We start from the raw sequence: 24,591 nt of genomic DNA on the forward strand, positions 1-24,591 counted from the left end.
TATCCTGCCCGAAGCAGGTTAGTTCTGAAGCATTCGTTGCCATAGAAATGTACCTGGCTAAAAAATTAGGCACTTTCGTGGTATCAGGTGTCCCTAGTTGAACAAAGTTACCTCGCTAACTCCTCAAACCAGGTACCTAGTATACCCTCTGGTGCTGTGAGATTAGGATATCAGGATTCGAGGTTGCTATGAGATTAGGATAGTTATGTCCTTGTGCTGTTCTTGTCTATCAATGTTATGTATTATGTCATGCTTTATGTTTTGTGTGGACCCCAGGAAGAGTAGCTGCTGCTTTTGCAGTAGCTAATGGGGATGCTAATAAAATAGTAAATACTATCAGGGTATGGTCTCCCTAGAGACTGGAGTTCACTGATGAAAAAGTATATCCTCTCATTTTCTTCTCCATCTTCTAGGTTTCAGATTGATCATGTACCATCCACACTCAAGGTGAAATCCATACTTGTCATTCCCCTTTGTCAATTATTCACTAGAAACTCAGAGAGATGGATGGACAGATGGACGGACAGACAAAACGGACGGACGGACGGACAGGCAGACAAAGTCCATGAACATAACGGCCAAGCAGACAGTCTTGTTTACAACATTCTGGAACTGATTGAATATCTTGCAATCACAATAAAAGAGAGTTCATATACAAGCACAGGATGAAAAATTGGCTGGTAATTACACAGAACATAAAAACATAATCAAACACCATGCAGAAATGTGCTGAGCAAACGTCCATCTAATCAACTAGATACTGTATGATCAGATAAAATGATGAAACTTTGCTATCATGCTGCTGGCACAGGGAAGGGAAATGTGCTCAGGTGTAATGGGAAGGGGGGGAGTCTTTAGGGCTGTAACGGTGCTGGAGTCAGTGTATAGCAACAGCCTGCATACCCAAGGATAGGAGTAAAGTGAAAGACTCAGCTCTGTGTCGTACCCACTATGTTGTGGACAGTGAGTCTCTGCCTGCTGTTGGCCGTGTCCTCTTCAGGAGTACCGCTGGATAGATACAGCACCAAAGGCCAGCATAAAGTACTGCTCATCTCCTTCGATGGCTTCAGGTGGGACTACGACCGCGATGTGGACACGCCGAATCTGGACAGAATGGCCAAGGACGGGGTCAAGGCCAGATATGTGACCCCACCTTACCTCACCATCACCAGTCCCACACACTTCACCCTCCTAACAGGTACCTACTGTAGATCGATACCCAGGCACAACCCTTTTCTACAGGCTCCAAGAGAGCAGTGATTCTGTGGAGGTTCATGTTCATGTCACGGTGGTCCTTTTTTCTCTCCAATTATTGGATCACAAGTCATTCCCAGTGTAGTTTATAAGAATTGTGAATGCGACTGGAAAAAAGGAATTAACTGTAATTCAACGTCCCAGGGTCCAGCAGCTTTCAGAGTTGAGTAAGATGATTATGTTGGGAAGGCTGAAGGAGGAATTTCTATTTTCCTTGACAGAAATACTCATTTTTGACTTTTGAATCATCAGTGCCAGTTAAAAAGAAATGTAACTTCCTTGAAATTAAATTCCTTTAATCTCCAGTGTTGGTCTTAAGACCTTGTCCAAGAAGCGTCATGGCACTCACAGGCTATAAAGTTGATAGAATTTGTAATGTGAATGTGGCAGACTATGAATATTGAGAGATTGACAGTGACTCTTTTCAGGGCGCTACATTGAGAACCATGGGGTGATCCACAACATGTGGTTCAACATCACCACCAGTGAGAAACTGCCTTACTATGCTACCCAGTTTAAGAATGAGTGGTGGGACAACGGCACTCTACCCATCTGGATCACAGCCCAGAGACAGGTCAGAACAGCAGCACTAGATGGACCTTCATCCTAAATCATTCCTGCATTTGCTTTACAGTAATACAAATGTCTGTGCATATACAGTTGAAGTCGGAAGTTTACATACACTTAGGTTGGAGTCATTAAAACTTGTTTTTCAACCACTCCACAAATTTCTTGTTAACAAACTATAGTTTTGGCAAGTCGGTTAGGACATCTACTTTGTGCATAACACAAGTAATTTTTCCAACAATTCTTTACAGACAGATTATTTCACTTATAATTCACTGTATCACAATTCCAGTGGGTCAGAAGTTTACATACACTAAGTTGACTGTGCCTTTAAACAGCTTGGAAAATTCCAGAAAATGATGTCATGGCTTTAAAAGCTTCTGATAGGCTAATATACATCATTTGACTCAATTGGAGGTGTACCTGTGGATTTATTTCAAGGCCTACCTTCAAACTCAGTGCCTCTTTGCTTGACATCATGGGAAAATCAAAAGAAATCAGCCAAGACCTCAGAAAAATATTGTAGACCTCCACAAGTCTGGTTCATCATTGGGAGCAATTTCCAAACGCCTGAAGGTACCACATTCATCTGTACAAACAATAGTACGCAAGTACAAACACCATGGGACCACGCAGCCGTCATACCGCTCAGGAAGGAGATGCGTTCTGTCTCCTAGAGATGAACGTACTTTGGTGCGAAAAGTGCAAATCAATCCCAGAACAACAGCAAAAGACCTTGTGAAGATGCTGGAGAAAACAGGTACAAAAGTATCTATATCCACAGTAAAATGAGTCCTATATCGACATAACCTGAAAGGCCGCTCAGCAAGGAAGAAGCCACTGCTCCAAAACTGCCATAAAAAAAGCCAGACTATGGTTTGCAACTGCACATGGGGACAAAGATTGTACTTTTTGGAGAAATGTCCTCTGGTCTGATGAAACAAAAATAGAACTGTTTGGCCATAATGACCATCGTTATGTTTGGAGGAAAAAAAGTGTGCGAGCAAGGAGGCCTACAAACCTGACTCAGTTACACCAGCTCTGTCAGGAGGAATGGGCCAAAATTCACCCAACTTATTGCGGGAAGCTTGTGGAAGGCTACCCGAAACGTTTGACCCAAGTTAAAACAATTTAAAGGCAATGCTACCAAATACTAATTGAGTGTATGTAAACTTCTGACCCACTGGGAATGCTGAAATAAATCATTCTCTCTACTATTATTCTGACATTTCACATTCTTAAAATAAAGTGGTGATCCTAACTGACCTAAGACAGGGCATTTTTACTAGGATTAAATGTCAGGAATTGTGAAATACTAAGTTTAAATGTATTTGGCTAAGGTGTATGTAAACTTCCGACTTCAACTGTATGCATGTACTGTGTGTGTGTGTGTGTGGACGTGTTTAACTATACTTGTGGGACCAGAAGTCCCCACAAGAATAGTAAACCAAGAGAAATTTGACCAACTGGGGACATTTTGTTGGTCCCCATAAGGTCAAATGCTATTTCTAGGGGGTTTAGGGTAAAGGTTAGAATTAGAGTTAGGGTTAGAATTAGGGTTAGGGTTAGGGTTAGGAGATAGGGTTAGGAGCTAGGGTTAGGGTTAAGGTTAGGTTTTTGGGTTACGGTTAGGGTTAGGGTTAGGGGTTAGGGAAAATAGGATTTTGAATGGGACTGAATTGTATGTCCCCACAAGGTTAGCTGTGCAAGACTGTGTGTGTCTGTGTGTCTGTGTCTGTGTGTGTGTGTGTGTGTGTGTGTGTGAGACCTCTCTTCATCCTAATTTTGTCCGTACAGGGCCTGAGGGCTGGCTCTCTTCACTTTCCTGGCACGCAATCCACCTACCAGGGAGAGACCCAGACGGTGAAGGATGTGGAACCACGGTTTTATGACTACAAAAATGAGACTAAATGGAGAGAGAACGTAGAGAAGGTGATGGGCACCTGGTTCAGTGAGATGGACCTGGACTTTGTGTCACTGTATTTCGGGGAGCCTGATGGCACAGGCCACAAATACGGGCCTGATTCCCCTGAGCGGAGGGAGATGGTCAAGCAGGTGGACAGAACAGTGGGCTTCATCCGCAGCTTGGCTGAACGAAACGGACTTGCCGATAGTCTCAACATCATCATCACCGCTGACCACGGCATGAGCAATGTGTACCGCAACGGCCTGGTGAAGGAGATCACCCTTTCCAGGATCCCCGGATTCTCCTTCAGAGATATAGCATTTCACCTGGTGGACTTTGGGCCCTCTGGGATGCTGCTTCCCAAGGAGGGCATGCTGGATAAGGTCTACAACGCCCTGAAGGGGGCGAACCCTCACCTTCATGTCTTCAAGAAGGAGGAGATGCCTGAGCGTCTTCATTTTGCTAATAACAACCGCATCCTACCCATCATTCTCTTCTCTGACCCTGGATATGTCATCAACGGGGTGGGTTCATAGCATGTCTCTATAGTATTTTGTAATAGTTGTTTGCTTAAACAAATTAAGACGTTTTTGTTAAGGGTTTCCGTCACGCACAGAACCAATTTCATGCACACAAAAAGTGAAATGAAGGCATACTTTAACTTTTGTGAGACTAAACATGCATATTGTTGTAGACTTTCCAATTCCATGCTTTACTGTGAATTACTGATTAGAGGATTGGCCTCAGTGAACATAGTATGAGCAAAGAAGCTGGTTTAAAAATAACCATGCAGCCTATACAGTATATCTTCAGGCATCTAGAATATTCTATCACTTCTATAATATACAGTACAGTATGGCACATCCTCATGCATCCTCCTGCATGCATTATGAGTATTCTGATAACATGCCATATTTCAATGGACTACAAACATTGAAGGAATTACCAAGTGAATTTGGCTTGTAGCGATGGAGAAAATGGAATATTTTAGACCGGAAAACTCTAATCTTAATACATTACAATTTTAATCAAGTGCATTACCACCTTCCCAGGATAATCCAGGTTTGGCTGATGGCATGCAGAGCTCTCTAATTCTTCATGAAGCTATTCATGCCACAAAATTCAACATTAGCATTTACATTTGGCTCAACCCTGCTGCCTGCAACTTTACCACTGAAAGTGCTACATCACTCCATTGAGTGATACTAAATTTGATTCTCAATTTTGCATACGAGAGATGGCCACTACACATCAACATACTGTAAAACAGAAATAGCAAAATGGCTAAATTACAAATGTCTTCAAATGCTATACTGACAGTAACCCACCAGAGGTACTGATTACACATGAACGCATATAAACTCATTGAAGGCTGTGGTTACAGTGAGGGTATCTGGTGGAGTTCAGTTGACCTTCAGTGTAATATCTGATTATCAAAATACACAAGTTCAGGGTATTTGACCCTCTTGTGTTATCTCCTGTTTATGGACCCTTTGTTTAGAAATTTCAAAAGATGCTCCTCTCAGTTTTATCAAAGCAAATGTTATGCATGTTCAGAGAAGGGTTACGTAACATCTATGATAATTAGCCTACCTTCTCCCTGTGTATCTAAATATATCAGTGTATTTTCTGTGAACAAAGTGAAGATTAAAAATGTGTCTGTGTAACTGTATCGCTTGCTATTCATACAATCCATCGTAATATCAATTTCATGATCAAAGTAGTCATCCTGAATGACCAAAGGAACTATGTGATGTTTAGGCCTCTTTAGTTTATGAAAGGATTCCCTCTTAACCTGGTTAACAACAGTCATTTTAACAGTATGCGTCTAATAATGGAGAACAGGGAAATTCTCCCGTCTCTGTTCTTATAAGCACTGAGCAGATTTCATGGTTGCTCAAGCAACACTTTCCTTCAGTTGGTCAACATCTCCCTCTGCTGTCCAGTTGAGAGTACATCATAGAAAGACAAGTTGGACTTCAGGCTTCCCATTATGATGATCAATATGAATTTCAACATTCTGATCATTCATGATTTCACTTCTCTTACTCTAAATGGAGTCCTACAGATTTGATCACCCTGACTCTTCTTGGCTATTTGTCTCTACAGTTCCTCCCAGTGCAGTTCAACACAGGGGAGCATGGCTTTGACAACGAAGAAATGGACATGAAGCCCTTCTTCAGGGCTGTGGGGCCGGTGTTCCAAAAGAACCTGGAGGTGGGCCCCTTTGAGACAGTGAACATATACCCCTTGATGTGTCACATACTGGGCATCAAGCCTGATCCCAACGATGGCCACCTGGATGCCACAAAACACATGCTGATCTCTACCACAGAGGGTGAGTTTATATCAGGCTAATGACTCTGCACTCCCTATGGCCCACAAAGTGTGTTCCTCCAACACCTGCTCCTTCATTACACAGCCAAAGTAATCTATGGTCTAACGTAATGTATATAGAATGTACAAATATGCAACACATAACAGAAATTATAAAATTGGATAAAAATTAGATGAATAATGTCTGTATTGTCTTTCAGACACATCCATGTACACAAATCAAACGATATTACATTTGCATTACGGCTTGTATTTCAGACCTCCGTCAGGACATAAAATCAAATATCTTTATTGGATTGGCAGCAGTGGCTGGATTTCTTGTTGTGGTCTTCATAGCGCTTGTGTCATTTAATGCATTCAAGAAGGAGACAAATAATAGAAGGTATGTATGTCTGCATATGTACACAAATCAATGGGAATTGGAAAATGTGAAGAAGACTTGCCTGAACAATCTGATATATAGAAATGTGTGTAATGTACCTAAGGGGTGTTTTCCCCTTGGATACCAATTTGCGAGCATGTAATAAGAGAAAAAGGTAGAAATTGACCCTAACCACTGATACAGGCTCAGATATTTGTTTTATTCTCCTAATGGTTAAAGGGCAAAACAAGTAAATGTGTTTTTGGGATGCTTGATCCTAGTTCTGTAGTTAAGGGCAACTGATACCTCAAACATACAGTATTAAAATAAACAAGCAGAAGGATATTTGCCCACTGGCGAGTAAATAGTGTTCCAAAAAATGTTGCTATAAATGCTTTATTTATTTTGTTTACTGCCAATGTTGGATTCCGTCAGTCTCTCAGCTTCTGACACTGTTTCTTCCTCTGCCATAACTCAAGACAATAATGGACTGATTGGAAGCGTTCTATAGTCAAGGTGTAATCCCTAGAGACAGGTAAACAAACTGAACGATTCGAGCAGTGGAAACAATCTGTAAGGGGTAAAAATAAAAAGGACATGTCAAGTGCTCTATCTGTATGTTAATACACTTGATGGTCAGGCTAGATATGGGCTGTCAATTAGGGACAGAGACTCAGATGTTTTGCATGCTGGCTGAGCTCCGGATTGATCTCAATCTGTTCAAGTCCTGTTGCTGATTGTAACCAGCGGGATACTGACTCTGCAGAGGCCTAATTGGATAACATGGTGCAGATAGGCTACATAAAGTTATAGTTCTGTAAACCTGAATGTTTGGGTATTCATGGTTTAAACATCTCATACTTTTAAGTCATGCCACTGGTTTAGTCCTCACACTGAATGTGAAATTTACATTTTAGTCAACATAATCAAAGTCTAGCTTATTGCATGGTAGTGAATGATATATCAAGAAAGGGCTGTATTTCTGTGCCTGCCTGCCTGCCTGCATTGAGGATTCCTAACTTATTCCCAATTGTCCAGAACGTATCATTCTTTCCTATGTTTCAGCTCTGAGAAGTCACTGCCTCCAGGAGGAAAGGAAGAGACACACCAAACTGCCCTTTAAACTGAACCCCAAGTGAAATCATTTGCCACTTACATCTGAAATGGATAAACAAAGGGACATCACTACTTATGACATTATTATGGACATACTCTCTAAAAACAACCTTATCACAGACTAGTGCGCCCTCTCCATGTTGAGACTGACACCATGCAGACTGATCAGATATGTTTTTTTCCTTGTGAATGTAAGCCCATACAGTCACCATGCCACCTGGGACAACTTATGCTTTAGCAATTTGCTAAAAGGATGTATTCTCTAAACAACTGATTGGTGTCATGATACACTGATGAGATCAGTAGACTACAGCTACAGTAAAATAATACACAGCTAATCTGAAACTAAATCTCTGGACAAAACACCAGTTCAAAAACTTGACAAATTGTATACTCTGTGTGACAGCAGTGCAGACATGCATTTTATGAAAGTTGTGTTTAATTATAAATCTATTTATCTGATTTACAAGTTATCTTTTTTGAAATCCTGACCATGAACAAAATAATTGTTTGTGGTTTTGTTCTGGATGGCAGTGAGTGAGTGAGTGAGTGAGTGAGTGAGTGAGTGAGTGAGTGAGTGAATGGACCTATTCCAGGTTTGTGTATGAATAAGTTATATAAATAAAGGAATGGAAATACCTTTCAACATTCTGTTTAGGAAAACGTCCTGTTCATTAACACATACAGTGGCTTGCGAAAGTATTCACCCCCCTTGGCATTTTTCCTATTTTGGTACCTTACAACCTGATTTTTGGGGGGTTTGTATCATTTGATTTACACAACATGCCTACCACTTTGAAGATGCCAAATATTTTTTATTGTGAAACAAACAAGAAATAAGACCAAAAAAAAGAAAACTTGAGCGTGTGTAACTATTCACCCCAGCTCCAGCTCCTTCAAGTTGGATAGGTTCCGCTGGTGTACAGCAATCTTTAAGTCATACCACAGATTCTCAATTTGATTGAGGTCTGGGCTTTGACTAGGCCATTCCAAGACATTTAAATGTTTCCCCTTAAACCACTCAAGTGTTTATTTTTATTTTTTTATTTTTTATTTAGGGGGTAGATCAGCTTTAATATTTCAGATAGATAGTAACTTCCATCAATGTAATTGTCTGCATCACTTCCAATCCCCCATATGTTTTTTTTTCTCGCAAATATATAGGGCGGCAGGTAGCTTAGTGGTTAAGAGCGTTGTGCCAGTAACCGAAAGGTTGCTGGTTCTAATCCCCGAGCCGACTAGGTGAAAAATCTGTCGATGTGCCCTTGAGCAAGGCACTTAACCTTAATTGCTCATGTAAGTCGTTCTGGATAAGAGCGTCAGCTAAATGACAAAAAAATATATATATATATACATACAGTGGGGAGAACAAGTATTTGATACACTGCCAATTTTGCAGGTTTTCCTACTTACAAAGCATGTAGAGGTCTGTAATTTTTATCATAGGTACACTTCAACTGTGAGAGACGGAATCTAAAACAAAAATCCAGAAAATCACATTGTATGATTTTTAAGTAATTAATTTGCATTTTATTGCATGACATAAGTATTTGATCACCTACCAACAAGTAAGAATTCCGGCTCTCACAGACCTGTTAGTTTTTCTTTAAGAAGCCCTCCTGTTCTCCACTCATTACCTTTATTAACTGCACCTGTTTGAACTTGTTACCTGTATAAAAGACACCTGTCCACACACTCAATCAAACAGACTCCAACCTCTCCACAATGGCCAAGACCAGAGAGCTGTGTAAGGACATCAGGGATAAAATTGTAGACCTGCACAAGGCTGGGATGGGCTACAGGACAATAGGCAAGCAGCATGGTGAGAAGGCAACAACTGTTGGCGCAATTATTAGAAAATGGAAGAAGTTCAAGATGACGGTCAATCACCCTCGGTCTGGGGCTCCATGCAAGATCTCACCTCGTGGGGCATCAATGATCATGAGGAAGGTGAGGGATCAGCCCAGAACTACACGGCAGGACCTGGTCAATGACCTGAAGAGAGCTGGGACCACAGTCTCAAAGAAAACCATTAGTAACACACTACGCCGTCATGGATTAAAATCCTGCAGCGCACGCAAGGTCCCCCTGCTCAAGCCAGCGCATGTCCAGGCCCGTCTGAAGTTTGCCAATGACCATCTGGATGATCCAGAGGAGGAATGGGAGAAGGTCATGTGGTCTGATGAGACAAAAATAGAGCTTTTTGGTCTAAACTCCACTCGCCGTGTTTGGAGGAAGAAGAAGGATGAGTACAACCCCAAGAACACCATCCCAACCGTGAAGCATGGAGGTGGAAACATCATTCTTTGGGGATGCATTTCTGCAAAGGGGACAGGACGACTGCACCGTATTGAGGGGAGGATGGATGGGGCCATGTATCGCGAGATCTTGGCCAACAACCTCCTTCCCTCAGTAAGAGCATTGAAGATGGGTCGTGGCTGGGTCTTCCAGCATGACAACGACCCGAAACACACAGCTAGGGCAACTAAGGAGTGGCTCCGTAAGAAGCATCTCAAGGTCCTGGAGTGGCCTAGCCAGTCTCCAGACTTGAACCCAATAGAAAATCTTTGGAGGGAGCTGAAAGTCCGTATTGCCCAGCGACAGCCCCGAAACCTGAAGGATCTGGAGAAGGTCTGTATGGAGGAGTGGGCCAAAATCCCTGCTGCAGTGTGTGCAAACCTGGTCAAGACCTACAGGAAACGTATGATCTCTAATTGCAAACAAAGGTTTCTGTACCAAATATTAAGTTCTGCTTTTCTGATGTATCAAATACTTATGTCATGCAATAAAATGCTAATTAATTACTTACAAATCATACAATGTGATTTTCTGGATTTTTGTTTTAGATTCCGTCTCTCACAGTTGAAGTGTACTGGCTGTGTGTTTCGGGTCGTTGTCATGCTGGAAGACCCACCCAAGATCTCGCGATACATGGCCCCATCCATCCTCCCCTCAATACGGTGCAGTCGTCCTGTCCCCTTTGCAGAAAAGCATCCCCAAAGAATGATGTTTCCACCTCCATGCTTCACGGTTGGGATGGTGTTCTTGGGGTTGTACTCATCCTTCTTCTTCCTCCAAACACGGCGAGTGGAGTTTAGACCAAAAAGCTCTATTTTTGTCTCATCAGACCACATGACCTTCTCCCATTCCTCCTCTGGATCATCCAGATGGTCATTGGCAAACTTCAGACGGGCCTGGACATGCGCTGGCTTGAGCAGGGGGACCTTGCGTGCGCTGCAGGATTTTAATCCATGACGGCGTAGTGTGTTACTAATGGTTTTCTTTGAGACTGTGGTCCCAGCTCTCTTCAGGTCATTGACCAGGTCCTGCCGTGTAGTTCTGGGCTGATCCCTCACCTTCCTCATGATCATTGATGCCCCACGAGGTGAGATCTTGCATGGAACCCCAGACTGAGGGTGATTGACCGTCATCTTGAACTTCTTCCATTTTCTAATAATTGCGCCAACAGTTGTTGCCTTCTCGCCTATTGTCCTGTAGCCCATCCCAGCCTTGTGCAGGTCTACAATTTTATCCCTGATGTCCTTACACAGCTCTCTGGTCTTGGCCATTGTAGAGAGGTTGGAGTCTGTTTGATTGAGTGTGTGGACAGGTGTATTTTATACAGGTAACGAGTTCAAACAGGTGCAGTTAATACAGGTAATGTGTGGAGAACAGGAGGACTTCTTAAAGAAAAACTAACAGGTCTGTGAGAGCCGGAATTCTTACTGGTTGGTAGGTGATCAAATACTTATGTCATGCAATAAAATGCAAATTAATTAGTTAAAAATCATACAATGTGATTTTCAGGATTTTTGTTTTAGATTCCATCTCTCACAGTTGAAGTGTACCTATGATAAAAAATTACAGACCTCTACATGCTTTGTAAGTAGGAAAACCTGCAAAATCGGCAGTGTATCAAATACTTGTTCTCCCCACTGTATATATATATATATATATATATATATATATATATATATATAAGGGAAGTAGGTGGCGGTAATGCACCATAACGGAATAAACTCTCTCCCTTCAGTCTTCCTCTCTGTTGTGGTTTATTGATAGAGCCCCACAGTGGAGGTGTCATAATACCCATAAAACCTAGCGGTCAAACAAGGAAATGGTTCCAATCGTTTTCCACCATTCATTTTTCCCATAGTTTTTATTTTTTAGAAACACTTGAAATAAGGGTTGTGTTTTGTGTAGGCTTACCCTGGCGTGACGTTTTGATAAACGTGTAACTCTCTCTAGGACAAGGTGACTTTTATCAATATATTCGCCTGTATCCCCCCCCCAAAAAAAATAAAATATGAAATGCTAATTAGCTGCTAATGTGGCTATCATAAAGAACTACAAATGCCATGATGATCTGGACGAGACTGCCGGATTGAGGCAAAGGTAAGAATCTCTGGATTAACTATCTAATTTTAACTAAATGTAGTAATTAATAAATTGCCTACATTTCTTTAAATGGACAATTCTGTGAACTGTCTTATGCAAGTTTTAAATTGACACAATACCTGTTAGCGAAGGTGTCAGCTAGAGATGATGTGCATGAGCTTGAAGGGCTATGTTGTCTTGCATGATGTCTACTTTGATGCTAATTAGCATTTTCGAATCTGAAAGTAAATAGAGCCGAATATATTGATAAAAGTCACCTTGTCCAAGAGAGATTTATATGGTTATCAAAATGTAACGCCAAGGTAAGCCTACACAAAACACAGCCCTTATTTTAAGTGTTTCTAAAATCCCCTATGGGAAAAATGAATGGTGGGGAAATGATTGGAACCATTTCCCTGTTTGACCGCTAGGTTTTATGGGTATTATGACACCTCCACTGTGGGGCTCTATCAATAAACCACAACAGAGAGGAAGACTGAAGGGAGAGAGTTTATTCCACCCAAAATCTGTCCACGAAAATAGGCCACGAAGTGAGGAATTTTTGCATGGGGGTCAATGAGGGGGGTCAATGAGAGTGTCCAATTTGGTCAACAAAAAATGTAATTGCTAATTTGCTACATGAGACTTATTTGATATAATAGAAGTTTCATAATGGTTAGGTTGTTAGGAATTCACTGATATAAATGGACGCACCTGGCATTTCAGAAACAACAACAAAATAAAACGACTTCATAGTGTTGTTCAGACACGTATCTGCCCTCCCATTGGCTAGAATGGTCCCACCTGATCTCGCCTCCGCCCTCCTCCCGCCTGCCTTCGATCTTTGAGGACATGTATTTCCATTGTTTGAGCGATCACTCGACTATCTTGTCAGTATAATAGAAAATCTTTGACCACAATATGTGAAAACGATTTGATTGGTCACACGTCGAGGTGTGACGTTTACAGGGACGGTATCTGCCATGGGACAAGCTTCAAGAATGCGTTTTCTTTCCGCCCTCTTTTCCATTCTATTCATAAAACACTTTAGAGTAGGCAATAGCGAACATGGAGGAATTGAGCGCCGTAGGAGAACAGGTTTTCGATGCTGAATGCATCCTCAACAAACGACTAAGAAAGGTTAGATGTTGTGAAATATTATTTTCTCATATCCAAAATATTTGCTGCTCACAGTTTGGTAACGTTTTGCCGTTCTATTTTCGCAGGGAAAGTTGGAGTTTCTTGTAAAGTGGAGGGGATGGTCATCCAAGTAAGTACAAGTGGTGCTGCAGCTGCGAGGGCAGCCTCAAACAATGAAAACAACAACAACGTGTCGTTTTTTGCTTCACTGTTGTAGTAAAATGATTCATACAGTCCCTAACTTCGCTCAAAAACATGCTGCCCGTGAAACCGAGAAATTCTGGTTTTACGCTTGCCTCCTGCTATTGTTGTTGGTTTTAACTTTTGGAAATTAACCTTGTTAGTTATGCAAAACAAACAGATCGTTTAGGGTCTCCCGTATTAAATATATGCTGGTTTGTCTGTTTTACATTTTCTCAGTAATTAGGCTACACAAACTAGGCTATAGAAACTCTCATATTTGATCAGTCGCTTACTGGATCTCTAGCTAATGGTTTATCAATCTAGCTTTATATTATATGCTTTATTGATAAAGAAATTACAAGTAGGAGTTGGTAGAAGTTTGGGGTGAGAAACGCATGCCGAGTCTCTCACACATCCCACAAATAAAGTGTAAATTTGCTACACTTTCCTACTCTTTGAGATGGTTGTTTAAATGTATATGATTATATGATAGTTTATTTCATGCCTAACGTGAATCGGTAGTATACATTGAATTTCCGTGAATCAGTCTTTCTCCCCTTTCGAGCGCTCCAGCTGCCTGCGCGTCCTTGCCACGGTTGCCCTTTCCCTTGTCCCTTCTGTTTCATTGTTGCAATTAATCCCATCATCAATGGGCATTCTGCCTGTCACTCACACCCCGTTCTTAACCCAAATCCTCACATTGCTGTCGGATTCTGCCAGCGCCGTCGACTTGGTCAAATGTTATTTACTTGTGATATAAACACGTAAAATTGGCCGGTGGAAATGATAATGTTTGCCAATTCGCGATCTCTTTCTACATTAACTCAGTATTGGCCCTCTTGAGATTCACTGAATCATGTGAAGGCGGCAGATCCTACACACTTGGCTTTAAATAAACTTCTCTCCTTCTTATCTTCCCCCTTTGCTATGTGGTTAAGCCTCCCACTCACAGCTCTTTGCATATGCCTCCTATCTCTACACTAGGTTACACTAGGCCTCCTTTCTCTAATCACTATGTTGGTTACACTGGGCCTCCCATCTCTACACAGTCACTAGGGTATAGGTTATACTAGGTTTTCTTTCACCAAGAAGTAAGTGCCACCTGCAATGTAGACATTAAGTGATTTTAGTGTGTTGATGAACATATTTTCCTTTTGCTTCAGGCACAATAGCTGGGAGCCCCAAGCGAACATCCTTGACCCAAGATTATTGGCTGCATTTAACAAGAGGTGAGTTTCTCTTTGCCCAGGACCTCACTGAGTGAGCTATCCCCTATATCTAAACAATGCCCACTGAAATGCTCCAGCAGGCATTAATAGTGCACCATTCAAGCCAATGTGGAGCCCACAGATATGCATACGATCTGTGTTTTCAGGCTGTAAGCACATCGATAAGCCTATTTAGGATATGAGTTTAGGTTTTCCCAACCCTTCAAGTTTTATTTAACGGGCGTTCTGTTCAATATACATTTGATATAAAAATACATGAAACATTTTGTATTGGTAAGGGGTAAAATAATGCATTTGTAAAAAAATTAAAAAAGCCATAAGTGCCAGTTAATCTTAACTGAAGCAGGGAGAATATTTCATTTCAGATGGTACATCCATTTGTAGAAGGACACAATGCTATAAAAGAATATACAGCAGGAAGTGAAGGGGTGGAACAAAAACAGGAACCGAATTTCCAAAAGTGAAAGTGTATGTAATGTTTTCAGATGAGCATCTGGGGAATTTTATTGCCAACCTCTGATTTGTTTTTGCCAAGCATTGGGCGTTTCAAGACCAGACAATACTTCATGAGATGTTGCTGACTTGCCATGAGCACACAGTCCTCAGATGTCTCTGTCAAGAAGACGGCTACAAGTCTAAGGTTCACAGTGTATATGTTTGGTGATAGAATACCCTCTCCTCGGATGGTTGTAAAAACCTCAACAGCGCTCGTTTTGTATCCTTGATTCCTGCTCTCTACTTCTCCCATAACTACTGCTGAAGACTGTTTCCTATTTTTTGTTTTTACAGTGAACAAGAAAAGGACATTCTGATCTGCAAGAGAGGGAAAAGGCCAAGGGGGAGACCTCGAAAAGTTGTGGTATGCTTTCCTCAAGACCTTTACAAATATTGATAATATTTTCTACCAAATATGTCATAAATGTAATGTAATATCACTTCTCTCGTCCTCATTTCAGGAAACTGTGCCTGAAGTGTCAAAGTCAAGCAGCTCTTCTTCATCGTCGTCATCTTCGTCTGGCTCATCATCGTCATCTTCCTCTTCATCCTCTTCCTCCTCATCAGATGATGACGACGATGATGACAACAACGATAGAAAGGCAAAGCCAGGTCCCAGAACACGAGAGCTCCACCCTGTCCCTCAGAAGAAAGCACAGATTATTGTGGCCAAGCCGGAGCCCCCGAGGAAGAAGCGAGGCAGGAAAGCACTGCCTGCAGAGATGAAGGCCATCCAACAGAACAAGGGCCAGCGCAAGATCATAAAGACAGTTGCCAAAGACTCCCCTGCAGACCTCCGAGGTGGAATCAAGAAACCCTTTCACCCACCCAGCTTCACCTTCATGGGGTTGAACAGCAGAGGCCCTCTGAGTGTCCAGGGCAGATGTTCCCTGGCCCAGGGTGGGACTACTAAAAACTCCATGAACACTGCAGGCTCTGGCCGGTCAAATACCTCAGCTTCTCCCTCTATCAACCAGAGATCCAACCAGAGCAAGAGTCAAGCTTCTGACTTCAAACTGTCGGTCTCTGATGTGGGCAGTGGAGCAGGTTTGGACTTAAAAACAACTGCAAGCAAATCTCCTGGAGTAGCAGCGTTGAATTTGCATAACTCCAAACTCTTAACCAGCAATGGCAACCCGCAAGGAGCTTCTCCGCCACCACTGGGCTCCCCCAACGGGCAGAAGAAACCAGATGCCCCTGGGCAAACACCACTGCAGCAGGTACCCAATAACAAAGCTGCTGCCCCTTTCTCCACTCCTAAAGGCCCTGCCAACCAAGCTGCAAGCCTTCAGGCACTAAACCTGCAGAGTGTGAACAAATCAACACAAGGCAAAGGTACTCCTGGCAATGGCATCGCGCCAGTGTCCAACCTGCGAAGCACCGCCAACCCAGCACGGAAAGCCACAGTTGGTCAGTGTGGTCAAGAGCAAAATCTTGTGCAGAGTCCTGCCACGCCTGGTGGACAACAGCCCAGAAAGAGCCAGCCTGGAGTTGATAAGATCAAAGCTGAGGAGACCAGTGAAGTGGGTGCCAAGACAGAAAGGCCTGAGAGGCTGCCTACAACAAGGGCACAAGGGAGGGTTGAGAAGAGCAGTGTCCAGAACCCCTCCGCAGAGGCCAGAGACATCCAGGGCAAGCGGGAGAGATCTGCCTCCAAAGACCGTGGCAAGCAGGCCAAGGTCCTCCTGAGTGAGATGAGCACTGGCGAGGAGAGCACCTCAGACTCTGACCAGGATTCCCCCTACCCAAGTAACGGTCAGGACTTGGCCATCTCAGTCCAGACCGGCCAGGACTGGAAGCCCACTCACAGCCTGATCGAGCATGTGTTTGTCACTGACGTCACTGCCAACCTGGTCACTGTCACAGTCAAGGAGTCCCCAACCAGTGTGGGCTTCTTCAACATACAGAATTATTGACTGAATGCCGGTAATTGAGCTGCCTAGCAAAGGGGCTGCAAAGTAGACAGCAGAGGCCTTAAGTGGGGTATTGAATGAAGTATATAAGTTAGAGCAGTGTTAATGCACATAGGTTTGCTGCAGTGATGCGAAATTTCCCCTTCTCTACAATGTATTAATCTGAAATCTGCGGACTTAAACTGTGTTCGAATATCCATACTAACATACTGTATACTACATACTTAATGAGTATATACTACATACTATATACTATTAGTTCATTTTAGTATACTGTAAACGAATGGTATCCTTTCAGTTGAGCGTACTAGCGCTTCGCCTGTCTACCGGAAGTTGATGCTGTTGCTATGCAACCTCTTGCTAGCTTGTTAGCATAAATTACAAGCTAGACATTTTACGACTTCGGGTGTGTTCGTAAATTCAATCTGGAGTGCGCTCTGGGCGTTCATAAATTCAGAGCGTTGTCAGATTGTCCGTTTGTAAATTCGGAGTGTTCAGAGTGCACACTGGACGCTCTGGCCGAGGAGTAGGGTTGATCTGAGCGTTCTGACCTCACAACGGCAGTCAAGCACCCAAGCTAACTGGCTAACGTTTGCTAGCTTGCTAGCTACTTCCAGACACAAATGAGAGAACACCTCACTCTGACCTTTTTACTCGCACTAGCAATGCTGGTTAGGCTGTTTTTATGTTATCCAAAGCGTTGGTGACTGTAACTGTGCTGCTGGCAACAATTTAATTATGCTTTTTTGCCGACGTTTACTGGCACACTCAGACAAGAGTGCTCTGAAATCGGAGTAGATAGCCAGAGCGAATTAACAATGACAATTGAGAACGCACAACGACTATACCACTTAGCTAAGCTAAGAATGACATGTAGTTAATGTACTGGCAAGTTTGATGTATTAGTAGCCAACTAACGTTGGGTAGCTAGCTAACATACCGGTACTTACTGCTATAATGCTGCGGTTCGTAAGGATAGCGTAGCTAACAAATTGTCAGCCAACATAATGTGTAACGTAACTTATTTGAAAAGTCATTACTTTATTAAATTGCTCAACATTTACTTAACATTTGTCATAATTAGTTTAAGCAATGAAATTGTATCCGCTCTCGTCGGACTTTGGCTGCATATTTTCCGCCATTTTCTTGAAATCTGAAAACGTTGTGAAGCCATGCCCATTTTCTGAAGAATTGTATTATGGGCCCTAAAAGCACGGAAATAGTGTCCACTGCTTGTATACTTGGTATTTTGGCGAATTTAGTACGACATCCGGGAACTTTTGGCATACTAACTATATCCATACTATGACCAATTAGCGTACTACATACTCAATTTATGTCACAACTAGTACCATTAGTATGAGTATTCGAACACAGCTTTACTCTTCTTTTGCTTTGCTCTGTTAGTAAGACAATATACTTTTGATATATTGTACACATGCAACAAAACAAGCTAATCAACTGGAGTAAAGGGTTGTCCTATGGGAACTATTCAGGCCAGGTGTAAACTAGATTGGTCGCTAGTTTGATTACAAAGTAGTAATGCAACTCTTAGGGATGTCATTATAATGTAGCTACCTCTAGTTTAATCCAGCCCTCATTGTGTATTCAATATTTTTGCAAAGTTCTTCTGGAACGGCAAGCTTGGAAGTACTGTCTTTTCTCCCTCGAGTATATGATGTCATGACCATTACAATCAATTTGCCAATTCACATTAGTGTAAAGCACCGTAGTCTTATGAAGTTTAAAATTCAAATGAAAGGACAAATAATAGCAACATCTTCCATTATGAAAATGTTGTAATTACTGGAAGAGCTCTGTCTCTCGAAGCTATAACATTAACAAAGAAGTTTGCAAGGCAAACCCGGTGTTGCATTGAGGACCAAGTTATCTCATCAGTTGAAAATACGTTTCATTCCTCAGTGCAGCCAGTCTATCAGTGAAGTATTCCACCCAGGCTGGAGTACAAGGGAAGAAGATACACTATCTCTGTTCTCCCCTAGTGCTCAGATAAGACCGGTTACTGGCCGAGGCTACTCCTCCTCTCCCTTCAGTTCTGTGCTCCCACAACCCCACTGGGGCATTCACTGGCGGCTGTACAGTCAAAACTGGTGGTTATTATGGACGAGCCCAGTGAATAATTGCCGGTATAGATATGGCAGGATGATGATGGACAGCACACCTGACGTGACTCCTCCCCTACCCCAGCCAGAGTCCCCCGAGGGGCCTCTTTGTGCCTTTGTGAGTGCTGAGGGCAAGCACTCAGGGATTTCACTACTGTGGGAAGGGTGGAGGCAAAGGAAACCCAACAATGAACTAACTGCCTGGTATTGTTTTTCCCTGACCACAAAAAAACAACAGATTGAGTTTTTAGCAGCTGGTGTTCAAAGTGTAGGCCTAAGATGAAATGCTAGATATTTTCCTTTGTTACATGCAATGTGCACACACACAATCTCATTTTACTCGCCGGCATGGGCTCAGGAGTTAGGCTATGCTACCCGCAGAAGGAAAATGTGTTTATCTGATGTAACTGAAAAGAAACCACAACGTCTACTGTCTTTCTGCTCCCTAGAGAGGAGTTTAGCTACACAGCACTTCAACTGAACTCCCCACTCTAATCATACTCTGCATACCATGCTTTAAATGTTTTACTAAAATGAATCAAAAAGGTGTTACCCCAAAGAAAGCTAACGTGTCAGGTTTGCAGAGAAGGGTGGTTATTCTAGTGCATCTGTTAATTATACACATATGTGGTAATCATTGCTCCCTACTTGTTTAAATCTTACCACACAGATTCACTGTGTGTCTGAAAGTGCAGTTGTGTTGTAATATGATGTTGCTTATATGGTAGTGTATTGTTTTAACAAATACAACAATATATATTTTTAGTGAGAATTCTGGAGAGACTTCACAAGATTTTAGTGTGATTTGCCCCTCATACAGATCAGAGTAGCTAGGCATTGTCCAGACATGTTTATTCTTCAACTAGATTTACAATACATACAGATTTACGGTCAAACTGACTAGACTAGGACCAGCAACCTTTTAGGTGCTTGTATTCAGTTGTTTATGTTGATGGTTTCTATAAGCTTAAACACTATTTGAGGCTTTCTGGACCCTGGATTTGGAAAAATGTTAGCTCAAATATGTTCATATGCAGACATTATTGACAGGATTAATCGAAAGCCAAAGTGATGGCAGAAGAACTGAGAATGAAGCCATGAAGGAAGACAAGGCATTGTGCCTTGATAGGTGAGAAATTACCCTCATCCACAGGGTTTCATTTGACAATTTATGGGATTCAAATTCCTTGGGGAGCAAGGAGGGGCGGGAGGATGGGGCAATTACAACTGGATTGCTTTGATAATTAATTGTATCTCACATTTGACATTAGCTGGAGCCAGGCTACAGACTCCTGTAACAGTGGTTTTATGTTTTCCTCACTCCATTTCTCAAACTGTCAAGTGAGGGACTGAGTGAAGGCGTACAAGAAAATACTATTGTTGGGCTGTGGTCTTTATATGTTTGTAATCTTCTTTTGATATACTAACCATTTCAACTGAAGGCTGTATTCTTCTAACTATTTATTTAAACGAGGTCGTCAGGATAGGGCAATGTCACCAATCTTTGTATTGTGCATGTTGTCGTGATATTAACCTTAATAAATAGTACTTTCTTAATAAGTCTGGTCATCATTTCTGTTTTCACTAATCATGTTAGGGGTGTCCCTTAACCCTCAACTCATAATGGCAATGCAAGTCATACATTTTCTGTTAATTGGCCTTAGTGTTAGAAATTCTGCTGAATTGAAATTGCCAATAAGAGTCTGAATTAAATGAGTAGGTGCATGTGTTACAAAAATACTATTTGAAGGTGCCTCCTGAATTTAATGCAGTTATTCGTTCAGCCACTAGATGCTGCTGTTGCCTTTCAAACGAGGCCCATTCAGAATGGGTTACAATGTTTCTCCCCCTGTAGGTGTAACAGATGGATGGGCAATCACACTCATGAAGTTGTGAGACTTGCTGTTCCATTTGAAAACCACATACTCACATTGTTCCCTCTGACAGATTAAATCACTATCAGGTTTAGCTCCTAATTGATCCAATTGGAAATATATAATTTATCTTCATGGGGATGTGTGTCTGGCTGAGCTAGTTATAGTACTGTCATTAAGGGTGTTCTAATCTACAGCCCCCCTCCCCCTCTATGTGCCTGCTCACCCTGGTCACATATTCCCAGGCTTTAGTTTGAACTTCCACTACAACAACACAAATACCTATGTTGACATCACATGTCTATCTCCTCTGCCCACCCCTCACAATAAAAGCTGGCTTCTCAAAGCCAAAGAGTAAAATGTATGTGCTGAAATAGCTGGGTGATTTCAACATGATTGAGAGTGTCACGGTCTCTCCATGCCCCCAGGCCTGAAACCTTGCCGTTACCTTTGACCCCACTCTCTCATCTGAGTGTCCCATCAAGAACATTGAGATGGTCTCCTTTTTCCATTGCCCTTACCCAACCTGACGAAGGAAAACGGATACACACCTTTGTGACAAGCTGACTGAACTGTTACCACTATTATGTGTCATTAGTTCCAGATCCATGCACACACTTAAGCTGGTTCAGAACTCCAGCTCAGAGCTCAAGCTCAGAGCTGAGCCAAATCCCCAATCCTGGACCCATATCACACCTACAACAGCACTGGTTTCCTATCAAAGACAGGATTGATTCTAACTTAGACATTCCTGACAGTTTCCAACAGCAGACTCCACTACCTCTCCAGTTTCCAGGACTGAGACAACTCTTTATTCACGACAGAGGTCACAAAGAACCTGATACAACTATTGATTGTATAAAGGATGAAGTGAACCAGGTTTGGCCAGAAATGATCAAACAGCTGATTATCAAACTGTCTGAATGCATCTAAATGCTACAAGAAAAAACATCTTCAAAATCACTAGCCTATGACTTTTATCCGAAATGTCAAAACACAAAGGCATAATTTATTCAGTATTAACTTTACTTGCTCTCCTACAACTTGTTTGCATGCCAGAATCATTTCATGAGCACACGTGAGCAAACTGAACAACACTGGTCCTCAAATGAAAAAATAGAATATTTTGGATGTTGCCGTGTCCCATTGGCTTATCTAATTCAATTCAAGCTGAAGGCCCTGGGTCACGCTCACGGGAGGAGCAGACACTTGAGGCAGTATTAGCTCCTCTACCATGAAGCCAGGAGTGTAATGTTACGTTACGTATCTCCAGTGGAGTGTCACCCCAGTCTCCTTGCTGCTTAGGTCTATTAACACTGAGTGGACAGTGTCACACTTGACCCGCGGGTGGCATGTGACCTGTAGCCGTGACTGATAAGCAGAGTGTTCTGTGTTCTCTGTTCCACTACAGATATGGATGGGGAGGTCACACGGAGTTGCTCTTCCTGGAGAGTCGCCTTTCACACCACACAGAGACATAAGTCAGTATATCAGGAGTCACAACGGCTTTATGGCTCATACATCATGGTGACTACATTAAGATGACTTGGGTTTAAGTCTTAGGGAGGTCAACGCTGGTCAGTTCCCTTTGAGTATTGGGCTTAGGGTGTAATACTAGGCTAACATACAGTGCTCATTGGTCTGCATGCATACCAGTGTATGACTGGCTAATGCAGGGATTGTTACTTTGGCCCTCCCTAACCAAGAGGATTACACCCTATACTTCATAGTTTTGTTTGGCTGCACTTTTAAAACTAGTGTCTAAATCTGTAGAACATTCCCAACCCATTGTGCTTAAATCTATTATGAGTGAGTTATGGACAGTCAAAAGGTCCACGTTAAAGGTCCAATGCAGCCATTTTTATCTCAATATCATATAATTTCTGGGTAACAATTAAGTAACTTACTGTGATTGTTTTCAATTAAAATGGTCAAAAAGAAACAAAAATAGCTTCCTAGCAAAGCGCAATTTCTCAAGCAAGAATTTTGCTAGGACTTTCTGGGAGTTGTCTGAGTGGGGAGGGGAAAACGGAAAAGTAGCTGTAATTTGGCAGAGAGGTTTGGAACTCTCTTTCTTATTGGTCTATTAATTAATTTACCACCTGGTGATGCCACCAGGCAGTCCAAAACTCCATTCCACCAAAACAGTCAAACATTTCAGGCGGTCTTTTCTAACACTAAAAAGGGCATTATCATCATTTTCACAATATTATACATTATATATACAAAAGTATGTGTCACCCCTTCAAATTAGTGGATTCGGCTATTTCAGCCACACCTGTTTCTGACAGGTGTATAAAATCGAGCACACAGCCATGCAATCTCCATAGACAAACATTGGCAGTAGAATGGCCTTACTGAAGAGCTCAGTGACTTTCAACGTGGCATCGTCATAGGATGCCACCTTTCCAATAAGTCAGTTCGTCACATTTCTGCCCTGCTAGAGCTGCCGCCATCAACTGTAACTGCTGTTGTGAAGTGGAACTGTCTAGGAGCAACAAAGGCTCAGCCACGAAGTGGTAGGCCACACAAGCTCACAGAACGGGACCGCCGAGTGCTGAAGCACGTAGCACGTAAAAATCTTCTGTCCTCGGTTGCAACACTCAATACCAAGTTCCAAACTGCCTCTGGAAGCAACGTCAGCACAATAACTGTTTGTTGGGAGTTTCATGAAATGGGTTTCCATGGCCGAGCAGCCGCACACAAGCCTAAAATCCCCATGCGCAATGCCAAGCATCGGCTGGAGTGGTGTTAAGCTTGCCGCCATTGGACTCTGGAGCAGTGGAAACGTGTTCTCTGGAGTGATGAATCATACAGAAATGGTTAGTCGAGATCAGTGTGGAAGAACGTGACTGGCCTGCACAGAGCCCTGACCTCAACCCCATCGAACACCTTTGGGATGAATTGGAACGCCGACTGCGAGGCAGGCCTAATCGCCCAACATCAGTGCCCGACCTCACTAATGCTCTTGTGGCTGAATGGAAGCAAGTCCCCCGCAGCAATGTTCCAACATCTAGTGGAAAGCCTTCCCAGAAGAGTGGAGGCTGTTGTTGCAGCAAAGGGGGGACCAACTCGACAAGCAGGTGTCCACATACTTCTGGTAATGTAGTGTACCAACCTCAACCCGTGTGGAAATATATATAAAACACAGGAAAATCACATCTTTGACTGCACTGGGCCTTTAAGCATTGTTTGTCTGTAATAAAAGGAGACTGCTCATTGGGCGTTCATCACATGCCCCCAGCCCTCGGCTAGCCCCCCTGCCACCTTTCAACACACAGACACCCCTTTCTCTCACCACCCATATATTTAGACACTCTTAAAAACACTGTCACAAAGAATGACTAACTGACAGAAGTTATCATTACAAAGCGCTAGATTCCTTAATTTATAGAGATCCCCATCCTGGTCCTGTGGAATTTTCCCAAAATAAATTAATGTAAACACTTTAGCGACAGAGGCACTCACAGTTGCTTGGTATGCATAAACAGTATGAACAGTGTGACACAGTGTAATCCCCCCCCCCCTACCACCCCCCCCCCCCAAAAAAAATAAGCCAGACTCCAATCCATTTTACATGGCAATAACACCCTGCCCAAATTGGTGTTGTTTTGGAGACTCCACGGCAGGTTTGTCTCGGGGGACTTTTTCCACTACAGGTTATTGTTCCAGTGACACTAGTTGAAGAAAGCTGTGATCAGCTACATTGTCTATTT

At 42.5% G+C, this 24,591-nt stretch overlaps 2 protein-coding genes across 2 annotated transcripts; both read left to right on the plus strand.

The window, feature by feature from the left end:
• Positions 1 to 951: 951 nt before the first annotated feature.
• Positions 952 to 7,548, plus strand: LOC311103479 (ectonucleotide pyrophosphatase/phosphodiesterase family member 7-like; the record flags this gene model as incomplete). Its single annotated transcript, XM_084145045.1, has 6 exons — positions 952 to 1,198; positions 1,683 to 1,828; positions 3,619 to 4,251; positions 5,837 to 6,065; positions 6,323 to 6,446; positions 7,491 to 7,548. 6 exons carry the CDS (start codon positions 952 to 954, stop codon positions 7,546 to 7,548), a joined length of 1,437 nt encoding a protein of 478 aa, XP_084001171.1.
• Positions 7,549 to 12,986: 5,438 nt separating this feature from the next.
• Positions 12,987 to 17,032, plus strand: LOC311103689 (chromobox protein homolog 2-like; the record flags this gene model as incomplete). Its single annotated transcript, XM_084145304.1, has 5 exons — positions 12,987 to 13,058; positions 13,145 to 13,188; positions 14,405 to 14,470; positions 15,260 to 15,329; positions 15,427 to 17,032. 5 exons carry the CDS (start codon positions 12,987 to 12,989, stop codon positions 16,879 to 16,881), a joined length of 1,707 nt encoding a protein of 568 aa, XP_084001430.1. The 3' UTR covers positions 16,882 to 17,032.
• Positions 17,033 to 24,591: the final 7,559 nt, after the last annotated feature.

The sequence above is a fragment of the Coregonus lavaretus genome (assembly GCF_964263955.1).
Source record: "Coregonus lavaretus genome assembly, chromosome: 28".
Taxonomy (NCBI): Eukaryota; Metazoa; Chordata; class Actinopteri; order Salmoniformes; family Salmonidae; genus Coregonus; species Coregonus lavaretus.